Here is a 22,967-nt window from a genome sequence, read left to right as displayed (position 1 = left end):
AGGGCCCGTCTACTAACTGTTTCATTCATTTATTGCCTATGGCACTTAATTTTCTGGTTCATTGCATTCCTAGTGTATTTTCTTCATATGCCTTATGTTTTCTGTTGTTAGTCCTCTATTTCCTGTATATACTCCCTCTCAACCTTTATAGCTTTTCCTCTTTCTTTTATCTCTTTCCTACATACTAATCCAACACTTGGTTCATCCTAAATTTGGACTGTATTATTATTTGTTTTTTGCACACATATTTGAAATCTAAATGAACTTTCTCATGACACTGAAAATGCCCCCAAAACAAAGTATAGACGTGGTGTGTAAATATCAGATGAGGCCTTACCATTACAGATTTGCAGGACAACCATTTACATGAACAGCAAGTAGACTTTATTCTTTGTAGCGTTCATTTACCACAGAGAATGAAATCCATAAATCAACACATTTGTTCAAGTTTGAGATTGTTGGTTACATGGTGAGTAATAATGGTATTATGACTTATACATGTACAGTTAGAAGAGAGTCAACATCCATAGGACACCATGTTGTAGTTTGGTGTATGATCTCACAATCTCTCCCACTAATTAATAGCCAAAGGTTTACAAATCATGTACAGTATTCAAACAGTTTCATGCATTCATTTTACATTTTGGACCTCTCAGTGGTGACAGATATGAAATGGAAAGCGATATTAGAAATCCCAGTGGTATATTTCCAATTTATGAATAAGAAAAAGTCTGCCATCTAATCTACTACCTAAATTAAAATGCTAATGCTATAGTTTTGGCACCAATATTTTTATTTTATGTGGACAGATGTGCATTGTTATTACCATGTTCATATTAAGCACTGAATATGGCTTTCTACAACAGCACATTAGGCCACTAAGATTAAGGGATATTTTGAAAGATTAGTAGGAAATTGATGTAGTCTTTTTATGGAGCAGTTTACTTGGCTACAACTAGTATTATCAGTGTGGTTTTGTTTACACCACCTTGTGGGATGTTCTGTCATTCCCCCTTGTGTTTTTACAGTTTTATTTCTATTATTAGACAACATGTTAGATGTTTTTCCCCCCGTTTCTTTACTTTGGTTCAAATCCTAGTGTGTTTCATTTTTTATAAGTATTAATTAGTTTGAAAACTTCTTGTTCTCACCCAATTAGCAGTGCTTCCCATCATTCAAATACAGTATATGCCCTGACCAGGGTTAGGTGTCTTTAGAGAAGCCCTTTAAAATCTGAAGATGTCAAATAGTTTGTTCAGGATGAGCTTGAGTAATTGAAGACAAGGGGTTTATAATTACAATGGAACTGTTTTTACTAATTATTTGTTTTGTCAAATTAAGGCCTTTGGTGAGGCATGGCTATATAGACATTCAGATGGGAAAATCCACCCTTTTTCAGTTCTATGGTTTTGCACATCTTCATTTAACCTTTACAGACTCCTAGAAGTAGATAAATCTAAATTCATTATCATCATTTATTCAATAGTATAACCCAACATATGATTGTGTAGGCAGCATTTGACATGGAAAGAATCTAGAAAGATCCAAAGAGACTTGAGGAAAACACTGGAAGTAGTCATTTAAATCAGCGCACTTGTGCAAGTAGGGCACTAGCATGTAAACTCAGTTTACTAATTGAGTCAATCCTAAAGGACAACAGGCAAGAGCACCAGTCCAGGAAAAGTGATGAAGCAGCAAGAAACCACAAGACCTCCTGGCCAGCAAGTGACTGCACATGGCCAGTAGCTGGGAAGGCTGGGACCATGTGAAGTGGGAGCTCAGAAATAAGAAGGACGAGTTCAGTACTCTCCTGTCCATGTCCAAGAGAACAGCATATTGTTGGCCCTTTAAGGGATTAAGGCTGGTTAAGTGATCCGGCTCTTCATGGCCTCTTGAAGGTTCAGGAGGTAAAAAAGCAACATGGTCTTCTAGAGGCAGTTCTAGTTTAACTTTTCCACCAAAACTAAGTCTGCCAAATCCTGGAAGGGATTTTGGGGCTCGGTTGAAAGAGACCCCAGTGGGTTGTAAAGCTGCTCATGGCAGATAACTCATGGAACGGAGAATTGGGAGGTGAGCTGAGGTGAAGGGCTCACTGCAGGGGGAAGTAAGGCCAGGCTAGCGAGAAAGAGAAGAAGAAGCGAGTGAGATGAGAGTGGATTACTACAATACTAGATGAGTGAAAAGTGAACAAACTGCTCCACCTGATGGACCATGATGAACATCCATGAAGGTAAACCCAGAGAAGCAGCAGGGTTATTGTTTTAAGTTGTTTATTTCTACTTAGTATTGTTTTTCTTTTCACTGCATGGTTTAATTGCATTTTTGTTGATATCAGTGGTGTCCTTGGTATATTGCAGATACAGATGTTTGCTTCTAAAGGCCCCCTCGTTCCACAATTTCTGCATGTAAAATACTTAATTTCCTATAGGAGTAGGAACTGCATGTGAAATGTATAAAATATTTATATTTTATATGAAATTTGGGAGAGAGCAGTTAGAGAAAAGTTTATTTTCAGAAAGAAAAAATATTGTTGATATTTTATTCACATGTTGCTAAGAGTATTAATTAAACAGAATAAACTGTCCATCCATCCATTGAAGATCCTTCTTAATATAGTTCAGTTTTGCTCAGGTTAAGACCTATCCCAACAGCTTCTGGATCTTATCAGGGTCAATCCCTAAATTGGACGCTAGGCTGTTTCACGATAGATTCATGTACACCCTCTCACAGATTTTCTGTAAGACCAATTTATTGTCTCTGTTTAACATAACATGTAATTTTTTGGTATGTGTGAGGAAAACATGAAGAAGAACACAATCAGATATAGGAAAAATGTTCACATATGAACAATACCACTCCAAAATTCCAACCCAGGATTCAGGAACCCTGAGGAAGCAGTAAACCCCACTAAGCCACCAATTGACCTTCACTAAGTGATCAAAAGCCAAAATGGTTCTAAATTATTGAACACTGGGCATTGGCCTATGTTTTCACTCTGCTTTATTAGGCCAGTACAACCATAATATGAGTACATAAAAAAGTTTCAGGGACACGAACCCTGAAAATATAGAAAATGTCTATAGCAACAGGTCTCTCACATGTGAAGTTTTTGTGCAAAATCACTAAGTATGATACTAACCTACATTTGTAAATATTTGCAAACAGCATATCTTCTATCATATGTTTTATTGCATTATTGCTCACGTGTGTTCTTGAGGAAATTTGCTTTTCTCTGTCTTTTTTTTATCTCTTCACAGCATTCTGTAAAGGGTAGTGATTTGTTAATCTCATGAAAGTCCTAGGACAGTTGACAGAGAAAGACAAAGTAAAGGGAGAGTTTGGTTTGGTGATGTTCCTTATTTTCTTTTAATTAAGGAGCTAAATCCTTATTTTATTAGTGCAAAACAAATGAGGAAACCAAACAGAGAGAACAAACACAAAACCAGCACTAGACTTTGAGGAAGGACACCATTTGGATGCAGGGAGTACACTATGATACACATGCTATTTATTATCTCTAACTAGGGGTCTCTGCCCCCTGCTCACTTCGCTCACCAACCCCCATGCCTGCGCTACACACTAGCCTCTTTGCGGTTCTGTCGCTTGCGTATGGGGATATGCATGTACAATTTAAACAGATTTTTATTTTCATTGGAATTGTTACATAAACATAATAGAACTATTTTATATTACAGCAAGTAATTAACCATGTTAAAAGAGAGTAAAACAATAATTTTAAAGTAAATGATGTTTCATGTTGCGTTAGAGTTATTCGTTGCATAATACGATTTTGTTCTGTTTAGCTTTGAAATTAACACACAAATACTTTTAAACTTACACTTTTACTGTAAAACTTTTTAAAAAAATTTTTAAATTAAATTTTCATCAATATTGCATTGAATTTTGATTCTGTGTTTGGACTTTCATTGTGACAACGCAACTTATAAGTGCCCGTGATTGAATTTCGTTTCTTTCCCTCTATTAAATAAAACAACTTTTTCGAATGTTTGGCTCTGAGATTTGTTAATTGTCTATTCTAACGGGAAACTATTAACATTTTAATACGAATGGCATATAAAGATCTCTTTTGTTGTGTAATGTTATCCATGGAAGATGTACTACATTACCTTTCTTGGATACATCCTTCTTTCTACAGTAATTAGTGCAGTGGAAGACTGGACGGTGGTAATGGTTGTAGATATTCTTCCAGATATTGTACGTTGATGTTTTCATCTTCCGCACGATCACCACCAACTATTTCACCATAGTCTATTAATATACATTTAACCAATTTGTCGGGTAACTGATCGTCATTTTTGGTGTTAATTCATTTGTCTTCATCGTTTCTCGGTGCTAGGATTGCCCATGTACTCATTTTTTATGTTGATAACCCTTTGGGATGAAATTCTTCAATAAGATTTGGACATCTTATGATGACAAGCTTGTGATGACAAGCCATGGGAAAGAAAAGTTATTTTTCACAAAGCAAAGTCACAAATGGGTAATTGCATCAAAAAAGATGCAAATATCAGTCCAAAAACACTAAAAATAACTACATGGCTGTCAACAGGGAAATAAGTCTCACCCCTTGAGCTGATGCTGTGGTCAACTTTAAAAAATGAAAATAGTTAAAAAAAACTTAACAAGATTTCTTAAAATAAATTAAATAATCTTAAATACAAATGTATTGATAAGTAAGTAAATCTTCAATATGGAAAATAAGATTATTGGCTTGATATAAAAAGTTCTCATTGCTTACATTTAATTTTTTGCAGTGTAGTGTTACTTTTAAACTAATTCTGTCAATTTTAACGTAGTTCAGTATTGTTTGAACAAAAATGGGGGTCATTTTGTGGGTAAGTGAACACTTAAAAAGTTCAAATTGAAAGACAGGTTGAAACCTAAGAAATCAACGTAGATGTCGTGTTTTTATTTGATACATGTGTTGTCCTTTTGGTCTGATATAATAACACACACCTGATCCCTTTCCCTTGTGGTAGCCTTTCTCTTTTCTGATAGAGCCACCCATTTTCGTCACTTCCTCTCACCACTGCTTATCAACCTGACCACTCTTACACTCCAAAGTGTTTGGCTGGTAGAGTGCAGCGTTGGTTGCCACCACACATTAGCCTGGTTTAGCGACTCTAGCCTAGTTGTGTTGCCGCTTTGGTTTCCTGCTGGCATATACGTCAATTTACTGCTCTTTTCACTCATCAATTGCCCACCTTAAAAAATTATTAGTCATTAGCATTATACAGTTGTTAACCTCCTTCACGTGGCCTAAATGGATGCAAGAAAGTCGCCACCATGCTGTGGTTGTTGGCATATAATGTCAAACAACAGAATAGGCCAATAAGAACAATTCTGTTATTTTTTTAAGCCCTTATTTGGTATTTGTATTATAATTTTTGATTTTTTGACCCTTCTTCTACATGTTTTGCCTATTTTTATATTTTTTCTTAATCTCAGTAACCACAGATACACATACATTTGTCATTTTATTAAACTGAATTAGGTGTTTCAGTTACAAAAATTCTCTTTACGAGAACAGAGTAGCTCCTTCTTAAAGTGATGGAGTCCTGCATGTGTGTCTTCTCAGCTGAACTGGGATGCAGTCTTTAAAATGTCCGCTCATGTCGTATGTCACCACTTCAAGTTGCAGTTATTTGGTGCATACTATAGTGATTATAATATGACTCTCACACAGAAAGAAGGTAGCCTGATTCATATTAAGTTTGTAAGAACCTTTTTGTCTTGGGTATTTAATGCAACACTGAGAGGTTTATACTCAGGACACTGAATTAATGAGGTAGCTGTGCTTATCACTGTGCCCTCTTGCCAATTTATAACAATACAGGCACCCCAAAAAAGATGTTTACCCAAATAATAAACCAAAAAAGAACAATAGACCAGAGAGAATATTTATTTATGCAACCGAGTAAAGAAAAGTAAGTGGTTAAAAATAAGAGCCCAAGAAAAAAGAATAAAAGCAACAAATGATCTGCTTCTCATTCCTTTAGCATTTATGCTTGAGAAAATCATATTAAACCAGCGTCTCTTATCCAAACCATCATCAAGGGATGCTGAGGATGCCCTACTAGTAATGATAAACATGTCCGTCTTTTCTGGAACAAGCTCAAAATCTATTAAGCATGCTGTTTATAGATTTTAGCAGTGTGTTCAGTACTGTTCAGACATACATGCCGGTTAAGAACTGATGGATCTCAAGGTGAACTAAAATTTTCTTGTGAATCCATCCATCCATCCAGTATCCAACCCGCTGTATCCTAACTACAGGGTCACAGGGGTCAGCTGGAGCCAATCCCAGCCAACACAGGGTGCAAGGCAGGAAACAAACTCCGGGCAGGGTGCCAGCCCACCGCAGTTTTGTGAATCTCTGCCAGCAAGTGATCTTTTACTATACATGCCCTTGAATGCTGTGTTCTCTTTCCAACAATATACAGTACATTTTCTGTGTATTTCAGTACCCTATCTGTCTCACACAATATCTGCAACATCGCTTTTGATTTGTCTATCCACGGCACATTTACCAGAAATTTCTTTTGATATTAAATGATCTCCCTCCAACAGATCTCATGGAATTCACAATCTTTGTTAAGATCCTCCAATTAAAGCTGAAACATGAATGTTTACAAAGATGTTAACCTAGAACACTTAGAGACTCTTTCTAAAATGTTCTGACCAGTCTGTGGGCTACGCTTAATGGGTTGGTCACCTCTTTTTCTAAACTTGTGGGATAGTCCTTTATTTTTTGGAATAAACAAAATCTGTGTATGGGTGTTCTAGAAAAACTGGCCACCCACTTTCTTAAGGCCATTCTGTTGTGTAGTACAGTACATGCTTCCATACAGTAACTGTGACATAAACTTACAGTACAGTGATCTTGTGCTGTGTCTGTCAACGTTTACCAATAATTGTGTCGTCCTTTACCATGGCCAGGAGTAGTAGGTTTAATAAGCTTGCAGTGGTACAAAGTTCCACAGAATGATCTTATGATCCATACTGAATGGCAGAGGGTTAGTATTGAAAAATACCAGTGGTCACCATTTCCAGTAATAGCATATACAAGAAAGTAAAACCGCTAATAAAAAGTAATACCACACAGTATAACATTTGTCTGTGCATCATACTAACAGGATGTTATATGAAAGTATAGGTTAAATGCACAGACTAAAGCGACATCCTTTTCAGTAGCAAGAAGATAATTCCAGAAACTGGAAGCCCTATAGCTAAGGAGCATTTTAAAAGATATGCAGACTACAAGAAACTATTTTTTAATTAAACTCCTGAAGTAGTCAGATTTGCTTGAAAGAAATGCACAACTTTAATTTCCAGTTTAGTGAGGCACCACTTTCATTTTTCTGTTTGTCATAACTGGTAAATGCAAGTCGTAGAGCACTATGTGATTACAAAAGGAGACATGCATGTCAGAATTGATTCTTAAATTCTGTGTGGCAGCAAAGCATTCATCCACTAGGACAGTTCCTCTTTTTGGACAATGTAAAGCTGCTTACTGTGTTTGATTAGGCAGTTAATGTTTTACCGTACTGAAACAATGAATAAGTGATAATAGAAAAAGCATCTATTAGTTTGTCAATTTAAAGCGAAGAGTATTTTTGAATGATATCTCAGGAGAGAAAAAGTACTAAGTCCTTTAGGACACCATGTTTAAGATGTTCTCCTGTCATTAGATTTTTCACATAGAAAAATAGTTTGGTAAATATAAAAATCACAAAAGAGCATGATTCTTTTCGAATTTATAGAGTTGAAAGAAAGACTACAAACCAAAAAATGACAAGAAAATAACTTAGTTAACTGAATAGTTACCTAAGCAAAATCAGTTTTTTAAATACATTTGAAAATAATTATGCAAATAGGCCTACAAGCAACAATAAAATTAAAACAAATTCCAAGCAATCCAAAAAGGCAAAATATGTAATAAAATAAAGGCCAAGTAATACAATGGAGAAGATAGTATATAGACCAAGAAAAGCTAAATAGGACTGAAATACTAAAGGCCAAAATTGAAAATGGACCAAATAATGCAAAAGGCCAAGTGATTAAAAATAAACCTTCCAAAAGTAATCTTATCTAATGTAAGTTTTTAGTTAAGCGGGACGGGGCACAAACGTCAAAGAGAACAACCTCAGTGGTGCAGCAGTTAGCCTGGGGTCTGCAAAACCCTGGAATAGAAATTCCGGTGGCATCCCTATTATCTGTGCACCTGCATAATTGAATTAGAACAATTTAAGTAACCAAACAAACAAAAAGTACATTTTCAACAGAAAGGAAATCATTTCATGAAAATGATCTATACTAATAAAAGGCAAAGCCCTTACTGACTGACTGACTGACTGACTGACTCACTCACTCACTCACTCACTCATTCACTCACTCATCACTAATTCTCCAACTTCCCATGTAGGTAGAAGGCTGAAATTTGGCAGGCTCATTCCTTACCGCTTACTTACAAAAGTTGGACAGGTTTCATTTCAAAATTCTACGCGTAATGGTCATAACTGGAACCTATTTTCGTCCATATACTGTAATAGACTGCAGCTCGATGGCCGTGGGAGGCGGAGTTGCGTGTCGCATCATCACGCCTCCCACTTAATTGAGTGCCTGCCCATATAAGGTAAATATTCGCGGGTCAAGGACTGTGCTTAACATATTCATAAGTAAAAATATCTGGATCACAATCTGATGTTAATTATATTTTGTCCATGAATACTTATTAAATAATTCCAAATAATCTGTCAGCTTCCTTTCATAGCTTTTCCGATGGTTGTGCTGCTTCCAGGCATGTATCTTCGTATTAAAGCATTTAACCAATCACATTTCAGCCATCATTTGTTGCCAGGCAGACAGGCCTTCACAATCCGTTGTGTATGCACTCTAACACAGAATAAATGTCGATTGACCTATTGCTTCAACCAATCAGATTTTGAGTTGGTGTCAGTAGGGCCCTCTAGCAGGCGTACGGCAACGTCACTGTATTCAGACCCATTGATTAGATAGAAGCCGATATGAGGAACTCTACGAGGCCACTGAACCCACCACAAGCGTCCGAGCGTCCTCGCGCGCACTACGGCCAACTCCATGGCAAGATTCTGGACAATATTATTTGCCAGACACAGACCAGATTTCAAGACCACGAAAACCTGATGTTTGTCACGCTCCTCGACCCCCAGAAGTTTAGGGAATACAAGAAAAATTTCACACATGCAGCCTTCTCCAGTTTAACACAAGAGCCACAGAGCGGTTTTTGATCTGTCTTGGCTAAAAACAGAACTGACTGTAATGTATGCCATGGATGATTTGGCAGGAAAATCTCCCACTGATCTCCTGGACTTCCTTCATCAGAAAAATCTGAATGAGAGCATGGAGCGGCTGTTTACATTGATTTATTTGGCAGTGACTATTCCCGTGTACACTGCTTCTGTCGAGCGGACATTTTCAGCCCTAAAGCAAATTTAAACTTATGCCAGAAATACGACAGGGCAGGTTCGACTTTCAGCATTAGCTTCGATGGTGATAGAAAGGGACTTTTTGATGGAACTGAAGCGCACGGATAATCCGTTCAACAGAGTAATTAAACTGTTTTTGAGGAAAGAGAGGAGGATGGATTTTGTTTACAAATAATCCGAATTTTTGGTGAGTAAAATGTTGCGATTTTCCTAAATAATATTGAAAGTTTATGAGTTATTATTGATGTTTTTTATGTGTGTTGCAGCTGTGGCTGCAGTAGAAAGGAACTTGCTCACCCCGGTTTGTCTATTCAATAAAGGTATATATATATACATATATACCCCGATCTACATACTGTCAAATAAACGAACCACACGCCGTGGTGCAACACAAGAGGCTTCGCCTCTAGCGCTGACGTCCGAGGTTCGATCCCTGAGAGGGGGTGCAGTGAGTGTGTACGCCTGATGAGCCAAGAATTAGGGCGAAACACGTGCCGCATACTCTGCATTATTTGACAGTAAAACTATTTATATATATATATATATATATATATATATATATATATATATATATATATACATATATTATATATATACATATACACATATATTATATATACACACACACACGTACATATATATCAGCGCTTCCAATTCATTTTACACTTGCACCCCCTGTGACGGATGATCCCGATTTCGAACCCCCTTGGTTTGAGAAGAAGTATGAAAAAATATGAGGTTAACACAGAAAAACAGATCACCAATTGAAGCTTTATGAATAATTGATTCGCCATCAATAATTGTTTTGGTAAAGCCATACTCAGTGTAATCCTCCTTCCATTTTATAATTTTTCCGCCACTAGCCATGATTACATGAACGGTAAAAAGTACAAGCAAAGCGACGGTGACTTATTAAGGCAGACAGACGAGAGCACCATAGCACGCGGGCTCGATGTAGTGCACGTCAAGTCGATCTAAAATGCGTGATCAGATTAGAAAAAATATACCTTTTCAAGTTCTATTTGGATATAAGTAGGTTCTATTTAGTCAACAGAAATATCTTTTGTAGGAATGTAAGTTGAATTTAGTCTTTAAATTTCTATGGTGAAGAAAAATTTATGCAATGATGACTAAATTTAAACTTGCATTCCTACCAAACATATTTCTGTCGACTAAATAAAATTTACTGAAATTTAAAATTTAAATAGAGAACTTGAACAGATATGATAGTTCATAATACCCACGCATCACTAAGTGCACGTAAGAGCGGGAGTCATTGATACGAAATAGCCTGCCCATTTAATTATTTAGGAATGGATAGATAAATTAAAATTTTGTACAAATAATGTTTTTCATTTTTCTTCCTTGATGGATTCTGGCACCCCCAGCAACAGCTGCTCGCATCCCAAAGGAGATATATATATATATACTGTATATACTGTATATATGTATATATGTGGATGTGTGTGTGTGTGTATATATATATATATATATATGACAACAACACTCATAGTGACAAAATAATTACATTGACAATCATGTTCCGTTATTTTCAAAATGTTTCCTTTTCTTTTTCATTACTTCTTTAACACACTACTTCTCCGCTGCGAAGCGCGGGTATTTTGCTAGTTAACTTATAAAAGGCAAAGACAAAGAAATTTACAAATAAAGAGAAAATAAGTAACTTGGTATTAAAAATTAAAGACAATGATGAAGCCCTGGCAAAATCATGACACAAACATAAGTTGTACTTATTTCTGAGTTTTGACTGAGTCACTTAAGCTAATTTATAACATTTTGGAACTATTTCAGCAGACACCACAAAACTCCTCGTTGAAATGCACCGTCTTCCACCTTTTAAATTGTAGGCCAACTTATTACAAAACAAGACTGGAAGGTTGAAATCATCACCCCCACAGAATGCTATCTGGCCATGATGCTGTATTATAATGAAATGGATTGATGAGTGGGATCTACGTCACATATTCACACCAATATTAGTGATACGAGAGATCAACCAAAAAAAAAGAAAAAGAAAAACGGTTGGCAAAAAAGGAGGCAAAACATGAATAGAATTCCCAGAGTCAGAGGAAAGCACATCTAGTGATTACAGAATAAACTGGGCAATCTAAAACTGGCAATATATTCTTCAATATGCACATTTTATACATATACTCATCAGCCACTTGCTAGTACCGGATTGGACCCCCTTTTGCCTTCAGAACTGTAGTAATTCTTTATGCATAGATTCATCAAGGTGCTGGAAACATTCCTCAGGGATTTTTGTCCATATCGACATGAAAGCATCACACAGTTGCTGCATATCCATGATGCAAATCTCCCATTCCACCACATCCCAAAGGTGCTGTATTGGATTGCGATGTGGTTACCATTGGTGACCATGAGACCATTTGAACAAAGTGAACTCATTCTCATGTTCAAGAAACCAGTTTAAGATGATTTGAGCTTTGTGACATTGGTGTGTTATCCTGCTGGAAGTAGCCATCAGAAGATGGGTTCTCTGCGTTTTTTTTTGTTTTTTTTAAATAATTTTGATCTGCAATTGATTGAATCCATAGATATGGAGGGCCAACTGTACAACATTTTTTTAGGAGATGTACTTTAGCAGTATTCAGTACTAAATTTCATAAAGTAACTGTATTCTTGAATACATCTTCAGAAACATGCCGCAAGCTAAATCCCGAATACTTACTTTTGTATTCCGAATAGGTTGTGCTTTATATATATATATATATATATATATATATATATATATATATATATATATATATATATATATATATATATATATGTATATATATATAAATAAAATGTGTGTTTTGTGCTGCTAAGGCAGGTTAGAATTTATGTAATCAATGTAGACTTCAGCATTATTGTTTGTAGTGCACGCATCACAAATACTAAGTAATAAAATGCAATACTACAAATGCTTGTGATACTCCATCTGTTGAAATGACAGAAACATAGCAAGGTTATTATGTAATATACATATATAAACAGTGTGTCATTTACAGTATATAATCCATACATGATTCTTATTTGCAAAGGATTGACAGTCAAGTCACTTATTTTCTACATTTACAAGAGTTCAACACATTTAAAACTTCCTGTGATTTACAAAAATATACATTTAATCTAATTGCTCCCGAATCATTTCTGGACAATTATTAAAAGCATGCCATCAATACACAACCAGTGAAAGCAAAAATGTGAAATACACATGGGATTAGCTGTTTCATTTCAATATGTTCAATAACAAAACCACTGAAGTGCTATAAAAACACAATGTTTACATAGATCTCTCACAACATAGAGACCTCCAGCCAAAATTGTGTTTTTCCCAATTCAGTAAGAGTCATAAAAGTAAGAATGGAATGACCACAGTGAAAATGCCAGAATCACTTTGATCATTACAACATTTTAAAATTGCATATTTCTCAGAGAAAGATCTGGGGCCTCATGTATAACGCCGTGCGTAGAACTCACACTATAATATAGCGTAAGCACAAAAGGGGAATGTACATACGCACAGAAAAATCCAGATGCATAAATCTGTGTGTTCGCAAACTTCCACGTTCTTCTGCTACATAAATCCCGGTCAGCGTGAAAAGTAACGCTCGTGCACTCGCCTGCTGTCCCGCCCCGTCTCCTCCCAGAATTTTGCCTATTTGAATATGCAAATCAATATAAATAGCCCTTAAGCTCAGTGTTCTGTGAAAAGACAATGGGAAAAGCACGAGGGAAAATAGAATTTCAGCGAATACCAAGTGGAGGCAAGAAAAAACTTACTATTTGTTGGTTTAAACAGTGGTATAAACAACAAAAGGAAGTTGATTGAGTGACATAGTGTGTTGGAGAAACTCGAAAGCTCAAGTTCACAAAGTCACACAGTGCTTGAAATAAAAAAGAAGTTGTCAGATATCAAAGTCAACGTGAAAAGCCCACCGTCTGAGTGTCATATGAAAGCTTATTAGGGTACAGAGAAAAAAAAAGGCACACAGTGGGGGAAAAAAGCACGAAATGTCAACTTTAATCTCGAAATTTCCACTTTAATCATGTAGTTTATTTTGTCCTTAAAGTAGAACATCATAAACTTCATCTTAAAATTGTTTAATTTACTAGTTTCTCAAATCCTATCGTAACTAAAGTAGCACGTTAAATGCTTTGTTTTGTATTTGATCTTCTATGTGCTCTATTTGTGTGAATCACTACATGCTTCCGGGCTTTCTCTTCCTCCGACAGGACACAGAATCCATTACATTCGTAATATTACAGCTCTCTGAATAATTAAAATACTGAGATGTATACGTGATATCATTTTCATGATGATAGGAGTTAAAGCATGTTATTAAACATGGGAACACGGTGGCACAGTGATTGTTCATGTCTCACGCAAGATACTTGCTGCCCCATGTGCGACCTTCAAAGAAATACTTTATTGTAGCAGTCCTGTCTCTTTCAAACATACTAACCTCCAATTCCTGTCCTTACTTTTCTTTCTCCAAATACCCAATCGCCATACAATCAGCTGTCTAACAGAAGCTAAGCCAACTGTAAACTTAGAACGCCGATTCTTCAGAACTTTTAAGGAACATTAAAATATACGTAGTACGTCTTTAATTATTCTATCCATCTATCCTGCCAGTGTTGCATTAGCACCAGCAAGAATACAGCGCAAGGCAGGAACAATCCATGAACCAGCTGGCACGGTGTCCTCACAAGTTTAATTATTAAGAAAATAGATTATTTAAATGAAGTTAAAGTATTATCTGTATAATATAATAAACATATTTTGCTGCATTTCATTGTAAAAATGATATTGTCATCAAATGTTAATATGCTATTTATAAAGTGGCTCAGGTTGTGCAATATTATAACTGTATTGCAAGTTTACAGTGAGGTAATTGTACTTATAAGTACAAACAGTTCTACAAGGAGCACTTGATGGACTGATTGAGTGCGTTTAGAGTACTTGGGATGAAACTGTTTCTGAACTGCGAGGAAAGGCCCTAAAGCGTTTGTCATATGAGAGCAGTTCAATAGACAGCATGGCTGAAGCAGCGTGTGCTTAATACTGTATACTGATAATTCTCTTTCCAATCAGCTGCTGTACAGCTGTGATTCACACTCAGATACAGTGATATAAATACTGTACTCTGAGTGGTGCAGTGAGAGTAATATGGAAAAAGATGATCTGCTGGGGCAACCCCTAATGGGAGCATCCGAAAGAAGAAAAAGAATGTGCAGTGAGAGTAACAATGCTAAAGCAGTTACGGTATTTGGAATAGTTTGACCATTCTGTGGACCATTATATTGTTATAGGTTAATTACAATCAGATGCATTAAACTAATAAACAATATGCGGTTAATTTCAATGTATTTATAAAGCAGTGTCAGGGATGTGGATCTAAAAAAGAAAGGGTAATCACACTGGAACAGTAGCACTGCTTTGACGCTGGGTGCCGCCAGTCTGCAAAACCGAGCGCAGAACTTGCGTATGCCAGGGTATGAGCTACGCTGGAAATGTGCATGGCTTTACACCAAGTTTAGGTTTTATACATCGCGATTTGAACGTGGAAACGTTCTTACGCAACATTTTTGTGCATACACACCATTTATACATGGCCCCTGGTGATTTGATAAACATACAACACTATGTAAGAGTTCAGGATAGAAAAGTCGGAGCCTGCATGGCATAGCTGACTTCTGGACTGAGTGCCCGATCTTTCCATGTAGCTGTGACTCTGGAGAGGGGTGGCGTGGAACGGTGCAGGCTGTGGAACAAAAGTAAGTGCTCATAATGTTTCTGAAGCTGTTATCTACAGCCTGCTTACAGATTGTATTTTTATTTTAATATTCTCCTCTGGAAGGGTTTCTTATAAGGCAGCCTGAGATTATGTATAAAATTTTAGTAGCCACACCCAAAAACACGTTACAGTTTTGCAGAGAATGGCTTTCTTTTTGTTCAGTACTTTCATTACAACAGCTGCATAGAATTTGTTAAGTTATTCAAACTTGAGTTTGTCAACAGCTGCTAACCAGTACTTATAAAATATAATAGGCGACATAGAGGTCAGATTTAGTCTGAAGTTTTAAAAAACATTTGCAAGCTTGAAGGATCTAATAATATTATTGAACGTAATTAATTTTACCAACTGGGTTACTGGAGTTGATTGTGTATTTGTATTACATATAATCTTTTATCATGGATACTCTTTCTATTAAAATTATGCCATTATTTATACAGTATTTATTCAGACACCAGTGATGCAGTGGTAGTCCTAGCTTTAGAAGACTTCCTGTGTGGAATATAAATGAATGTGTCTTATCGATTTCCCCTTCAGGTAATACAGTTTTCCAAACATGTTTGTGTTAACCTGTTACTCAAAAACTGGTCCAGTATGAGTGAGTGTGTGTGTTTATGTGTGTGTGTGTGTGTGATGAACTAGCTCCTGCTTCCCGTGATCTTTAAAAGTTGTATGTAGTGAGTGCAGGTACAAGATGGATGGATATCTGGTTGGCCATTCTTACGGGCTTTATTTTATTTATTGTAGCTAAATGCACCTATGTGGGGAACATGCTGGCAGAAGGGCAAAGAATTTTTACTAAGAGCTGCAGAGAATGCAAGGTAAGCATTTGATTTCATTTCTTCTTGTAGTCCAGTCCCAAACTAATGATGTGTACAGTGGAACAAAGATCAGTCCATAATGGTGTCAAGTGAAGTTTCTGGAATTTGAAACTTTTTGAAAACTGATTGCACAAGTAAGAGCTAAAAGATATTCCCTGAAGCATGACATTTAGTCTCCCGTAAGTAGGATTACAAACCCGCTTTTACTTACAGCATTTTAAATAAAACCAATGCATCGTCTGGAAGGTATCCAAACTTTTTTTAAAAATGAAGGGAAGTGTTTCTGAGCAATTTTATTTCATTTTGGATTATGTTTTTTTACTTCAAACTCGGCGTTTCTCTGTGATCTCTGACTGCTAGTGTTGCTCAGGACCTTGGCAACGATTGACTCTCTTTCTGATATGTTCCTTAGTAATTTCTGACAATCATTTTAAACTCATCTGACTTTATGAATAGTTCATGATAGGTTCTATTATTTTACTGTGCTTAAAATACCACTATATTTCAAATGGATTGAGTGATTTGTATTTGAGTTACCTTGTCCATACACTTACCTCATGAAGGAAAGACATACACATGCACAAACATATATCTATGGGTGCCTACAGTATATAAACTGAAAGTGAAAGGCCTAATCCAGTTAAAATACTATATATTATTTCTGGTGGAGAGGAAGCAGTTGAACGATAGGAGAAATATTGGAGTACCACCAAGGTAACCCTTTTTAAATTAACAGAAAATAAAGAAGCAAACAGGGGTACTTAAGAGCACAACTAATAAGACATCAAATTAAGGTCAGTCCCTCGGGCTTTCTTGTTCTCTGCTCCCTCTATCTGGTACGTGTCTCTGGCTCTTAGCAGACTCAGGTTCAGGTATGCTTAAAAGACACCACCTTCTTGTGTCATCACTTTATATGGTGGGATGGCCCTCACTAGCTTTCTTCTGTGAGCTTTGGAGAAAGGACAGGTTACTGTTAGCATGAGCACCGCCTCTTGTCCTGAAGTGGTATTGCTTACCACAGTGAAGCTTGTCTGGAGACCCCCAGGCACACGTGTGACTAGGTATACGTATATAGAGTATTGTACAAAATTCACAGGTTTTTGATACTTCACAAAAACAATTCACTTAGGTGTTTTTTATGACTTCTGGATTACAGTGTGTCAATTGATAGAGCATGTTTTGGAATTTCAGATTATCCATTTGCAAAAAAGTAGAGCAATACAGTAAGATATTTGACTGTCCTTATGGTAAAAGAGCACTTTCCAGTTTAAAAACACGAGATCTGTATAACGAGTATAAGAAGCAGGTGCTGAAGATCAATGAAATCAAGTTTAGGTTAACCCAAAGGAATTAACTGAAACAGAAAAAGTCAAGTAGTGGAAACAAAACAAGGCGAGGGACAACCAGACTAAAAAATTAAGGTTGTAGTAAATGTGGTGGTTTAACTTTCAAATCTTAACCACCATAGCAGAAGTAAACAGCAACAACACAACTTGGTCTTCATGCATCGTCAAGGTCTCTCCCAAGCAGAAATTTCACAGCAGACAGGTGTTTCCAGATGTGCTGTCCAAGCTCTTCTGCAAAAGCACAAATAAAACTGCAAAGCTGAGAATCAGAAGTGCAGTGGTCGGCCACAGAACCTGTGTACAGCAATAGGAAAATACGTCAAGCTTGCTTTCCTTTGAAATCAGAAGATTTCCAGCAGTACTATCAGCTCGGAACTGGCAGAAACCACTGGGACCCTGGTATAACTATTGACAGTGTGAAGAAGTCTTATCAGAGGTGGACTTCATGGAAGAGTTGCGACCAAAAAGCCATTCCTCTGATGTGCAAATAAAGCCAGATGATTCATCTATGAACAAAAAGAAGTTGCTCAGGGACTGATTAATCAAACTTTTTTTTAGTTCAAACAAAAGGCAATTTTTTTGTCAAACTGCTGGAACACAGTACATAGATAAATAGCTGCAGGTAACCGTAAAGTTTGTTGTAGGTTTTCTGTAGGTTTCGGGCTACAGTTCCTCAAAAGGAATTTGTGATTGGATCAAAACTGATGGCCCCTTCACTGCTTCAAAATACAGATTCTTATCCATCATGCAATTCCATCAGGGAGGTATCTGATTGGTCCAGACTTCATTCTGCAGCATGACCATAACCCAAACACATGCCCAAGATCATAAATAAACTACTTGCTGTGAAAATAGGAGTAAGAAATCATGTAGGAGATGGTATGACCCTCGCAGTGCTCTGATACCAACATTGTCAGGCCAGTCTTGGATTACAAAAAAGATAGCTGAAGTTTTTAGTAGACCCGTGGTATGTTCACCATATGGCTTGAAATAAATGAACTTAAGAGAATGCAAAGGGTGGTCACATCAAATATCAATTTTATGTTTTTTTCTGTTTACTTCACTGTTTAGGAAGCTTATTGATTAATATACAAATAAAGGACAAATAAAGTTCTATCTATCTATCTATCTATCTATCTATCTATCTATCTATCTATCTATCTATCTATCTATCTTCGTGTTTTTGATAGGAATTCATCATTTTTTTATCAAGTTACTGTGTAATTGATTTAAAGATATAGCCAATGTTTTCTTAACATTACAATAACTTTTACTGCTTGAAATAACCAATTTACAATTTATTCTTCACATATGACTGCACTGCCCCATTTTTTGCAGACATTACTCCAGTGTCATAATGGTAAACATTCTAACCTCATACTTAATTAATAACATTTAAATGTTAATTGATGATTAGAGAAACCCTTGTAGAGCTATATCCTGTCATTCTTTTCAGTAAAACCAGTAAATTATTTTTCCTTGGGTCGCAAGGCATTTTCCTTCCTAAATTTCAATTCTCGGTTCATAAATGGCTAAAAGAAAACATGTGTGTCTTTATTGTTTTGTGTAGTGAAGTTATTCCAGGTGGTGCATTGCCAAAAAGCTAAAAATATCATACAAAGGTGTCCATCACTGTCTTGAGAGAAGAGGGCAAACTGGACCTAAAAACAGAGCCAAAAGACCCAGATGCACAACTGAACATCAGAGTCTGTAGTACAAGAAACAGTCACATCACAGGTCCTCAGTTGGCTGCCTCATTAAATACATGCTAAATATCAGTACCCTCTGCGATTTTTATGTTGCTCCAAGAATTACAGAAAACAGAGAAAATCAGATCAGTCCTTTAGTAGCTCACAAATGACTCCATGTTTTTTGGTTCCCACAGTAGGTGTGCAATCTCCATAAAGTTTTTGTGGCTTCATTATCAGCTACAGATTAATTACGAAGTGTTTACTTGAGCTGTTTGAGACTAACGTCAGCTTAAAAGGAAGATTTTGGCACATGCGAGCAAAAATCATACAATGTATATTCCATTTAAAGAAATGCATTATTTCTCATTTGTGCTGCTGCTGTTTTCTGATACTATCTACCAGTTTCATTTCCAGTTTCTGAAGCTGTTTTCTCGACCTGCTGGTATACTATTCAGGTCAGTGGGCTATTGAGAATTGTCAGAGTACATACGCTGTACTTCAGTTAAATGATTTTCTGTGATGTGACATTGAAAATTGAAGAGATGAAACTTGCACTGTTACATTTAGGTATTACTTCACAGCCTGGTATGTTTTTACTAATGGGATGTGACACAGCTGAGCTTTGATTCTCAACTCTTCGGATGCCTTGAAAACTGCATTATTTTATAACACAGACAATTGGTTAGCTTCTTTATCTAAGACATGATATTTTATTACCCACAGATTGCAAAGAGCTGTATATATTTTTTCACCTGTAATAGAGGCATTCCTTCATGATATAAGGTTATTTTGAAAAGTGAAATCCACTGAGGCAAAATTGTAACCTGGGCAATGTGCTATTATGTGTTAAGCATAATACCGGCAGCCTTGGAATAGAAGTCCAGCTGTCTAATGCATCGCTGTGCTAGAAAGATCAAAATATAAAGGCTGAAAAGGTAGAATAGTTTCAGGTTACAGCGTTTCTGTTGCTGTAATGCATTGAACATCAAAGAAAGCAAAAAGTCTTATTAGCCCTAATTAATATCTGCTTTCACATTAGGCTTTTATAGTGCAGGTGAATCATTGTGCGAGGACTGAGGATCTTGTGGAGCAATTTAATGATGTTTTAATCAAGAACATATTGTCTCATTAATTTTAATGAATTTACACTAAACCTTCAGATGGCTATAATGTGAAAGTGGTAATGCTTTTTTTTTTTTTGTAGAATGGAATTATGGTTAAAGTGACTGAAACATGCCCAGTCTTAAACTGTACCGAAAAGGATTGGATTCTTCCAGAAAACAGATGCTGTAAAGTTTGTAAAGGTGCCTTCATTTTTTTCATATACATTTTGTCTGTAGCTGAGTCAATAATATATATTTATTTATTTACTAGACATTAAGCCCGTTACAATAATGGGCGCTAGAACAGTAGTGCATAAACATTAGTAGGAACAGTCTGTATTAAATGGCAAGGGACCTTGTATGTGGCTGTAATATACGTCACTGTATTGTGTGCCTTTAATTTTCTCTCTCAGTAATACTGGTTTGTATTTCCGTAAAATGCCTGTAATACAGTGGAACCTCGGTGGCACCGAAGTAATTTCCCCCATAGGATTGTATGTAAATACAATTAATCCATTCCAGACCATATGAACTGTATGCAAATATATATTTTTTAAGATTTTAAGCACAAATATAGTTAATTACACCATTGAATGCACAGCGTAATAGTAAACAAAATGTAAAAACATTGAATAACACTAAGAAAACCTTGAACAACACAGAAAACTAACACTGCAAGAGTTCACGCTATAGCCTTACGACCCGCTCACTAAAAACACCTTTTTTAATGAGTTTTAAGCACAGGGAAAAAAATGAACATTTGAAAAATCCGTAATCTAATAAACAACCAAGAAAAGTAACATTGCAACAATGCACGCGTGCGCCTGTGTGTGTCTGTCTGTCTGTCTCTCGCACGGGCCTGCCTGTATGTGTGTGTGTGTGTGCGCGTGCGTGCGTGTGTGTCTATCCCTCGCGCAGGCCTGCCTGTGTGTGTGTGTGTGTGCGTGCATGCGTGCATGCGTGTGTGTCTGTCTCTCGCGCGGGCCTGCGTGCGTGCGTGTCTGTCACTCAGGCGGGCCTGCGTGTCTGTCTGTCTGTCTCTCACGCGCACACACCTGTGTGTGTCTCTCTCTCTCTGCACACACAGGGAATGCACAGGAAGAGACTGAACACGTGCCGTGTGGCCCCGCGCATGCGCACTTCACCAGAAGACACACACACACGGACACCTGGACGCACACAGGGGTTTTATTAAAGAGGATGCTACATACTTATAGGAATGGAGAAGTAATATAGTGAGACACTAGTGAGCATTGCTGCCTCACTGCATGGATCGTGATTAAAATCCCAGCGTAACCACTGTTCACGTAGAGTTTGCATGTTCTCCACATGTTTCCATGGGTTCCCTTCAGGTACACCTGTCACCTCTTGCACTGGCATTTCGAAAATGGTAACATGAATGCAACACTGGATCTCCATACCCCTGAACAGGACCAGGTGAATTCAAATCATGGTTGGCAATTTTCAACCTAATTACAAATACCCAAGTATGCTTTAATGTACAAATTACTTATCAAAAATAATAAAAAACAAGATAAGTTGTGCCACTCTTCTGGATGATATCATATTGTTCAACTAGAAATCAGCTGCACTGGTCTACCTAAACTGGTGCATCTAGCAATAACAGAGGTTCTTGAAACATTAATTAAACTAAAGATAAGCTACTGTATATTCATAGACTTACATATATAATTGTTTATTCAGTAGTCAGAAGTGTAAGATGGCAGTGATAATCATGGGATAGCATGCTTTTATTCTCTGTAATAAAGTCTCATGTGTTTCATTATCTCCTTAATGTATAAAAAGTAATATGGTCTCCCACTGAGTAGTAGTCTTTTATGCTAGTAAGGGCATCAGAAAATAAGAGTTTAACAAATAAGGGAAAATGTCACAGGCTTTGCAGGTTGTTTAATTACAGGGCCTATAAAAAGTATTCAGGCCCTTGGAAGCTTGTCACATTTTATAGTTATACAAAATTGAATCAGAGGTGGATTAAATTTGTCTTTTTAACACTGATCAACAGAAAAAAGATTCTTTAATGTCAAAGTGAAAACAGATCTCTGCAAAGTGGCCTAAATGAATTACAAATGCAAAAGATACATTAACTGATTGCATAAATGTTCACCCCTTTATTACGACACGGGTGTAGCCAATTGGCTTTAGAAGTCTCATAATTAGTGCAGTGGAAATCACCTGCCTGTAGTCGAAAGGGGTTTCAAATGATTGCGGCCTAAATTCATCTGTAACTAGAGGGTCCAACTTGTGGTGAGTTGGTGTTGTGGTGTAATCTACTCAATGAAATACAAAGAACACTCCATGCAGCTATGTGAAAAGGGGATTGAAAAATACAAGGCAGAGGATGGAGACAAGAAAATATCCAAGTTCTTGAATATCCCTTGGGGTCCAATTAAATCAGTCATTAAGAAATTGAAAAAGTATGGCACCTCTCTATATCGGGGTGCTCAATACGTCGATCATGATCAACCGGTAGATCGGAAAGGGAGTGCAGGTAGATCACGTTGCATTCAAAAACATTTTTTTAGTCTATCATATATCCTCCCTATGGCATTTGCCACTTGATTGACATACATGGCGTCCAGTCTGAGATCTCTATTCTTCTAACACACTGGTCATCCCACACATACGATCAAACGCGTGAGCTACTGCAAAACTCCAGCTGTGATCTAGTT

At 36.8% G+C, this 22,967-nt stretch overlaps 1 protein-coding gene across 1 annotated transcript in view; it reads left to right on the top strand.

The window, feature by feature from the left end:
* LOC120526187 (protein kinase C-binding protein NELL1-like) overlaps window positions 1-22,967 on the top strand; it is a 1,449,010-nt gene that overhangs the window by 515,316 nt on the left and 910,727 nt on the right. The window contains exons 10-11 of the mRNA XM_039749219.1: window positions 16,064-16,137; window positions 20,379-20,478. Of these exons, the coding sequence (XP_039605153.1) occupies window positions 16,064-16,137; window positions 20,379-20,478 (174 nt within the window). The remainder of the gene's footprint in view (window positions 1-16,063; window positions 16,138-20,378; window positions 20,479-22,967) is intronic.

This window comes from Polypterus senegalus, chromosome 1 (assembly GCF_016835505.1).
Source record: "Polypterus senegalus isolate Bchr_013 chromosome 1, ASM1683550v1, whole genome shotgun sequence".
NCBI lineage: Eukaryota > Metazoa > Chordata > Cladistia > Polypteriformes > Polypteridae > Polypterus > Polypterus senegalus.
This window is presented reverse-complemented; position numbering and strand designations above follow the sequence as displayed.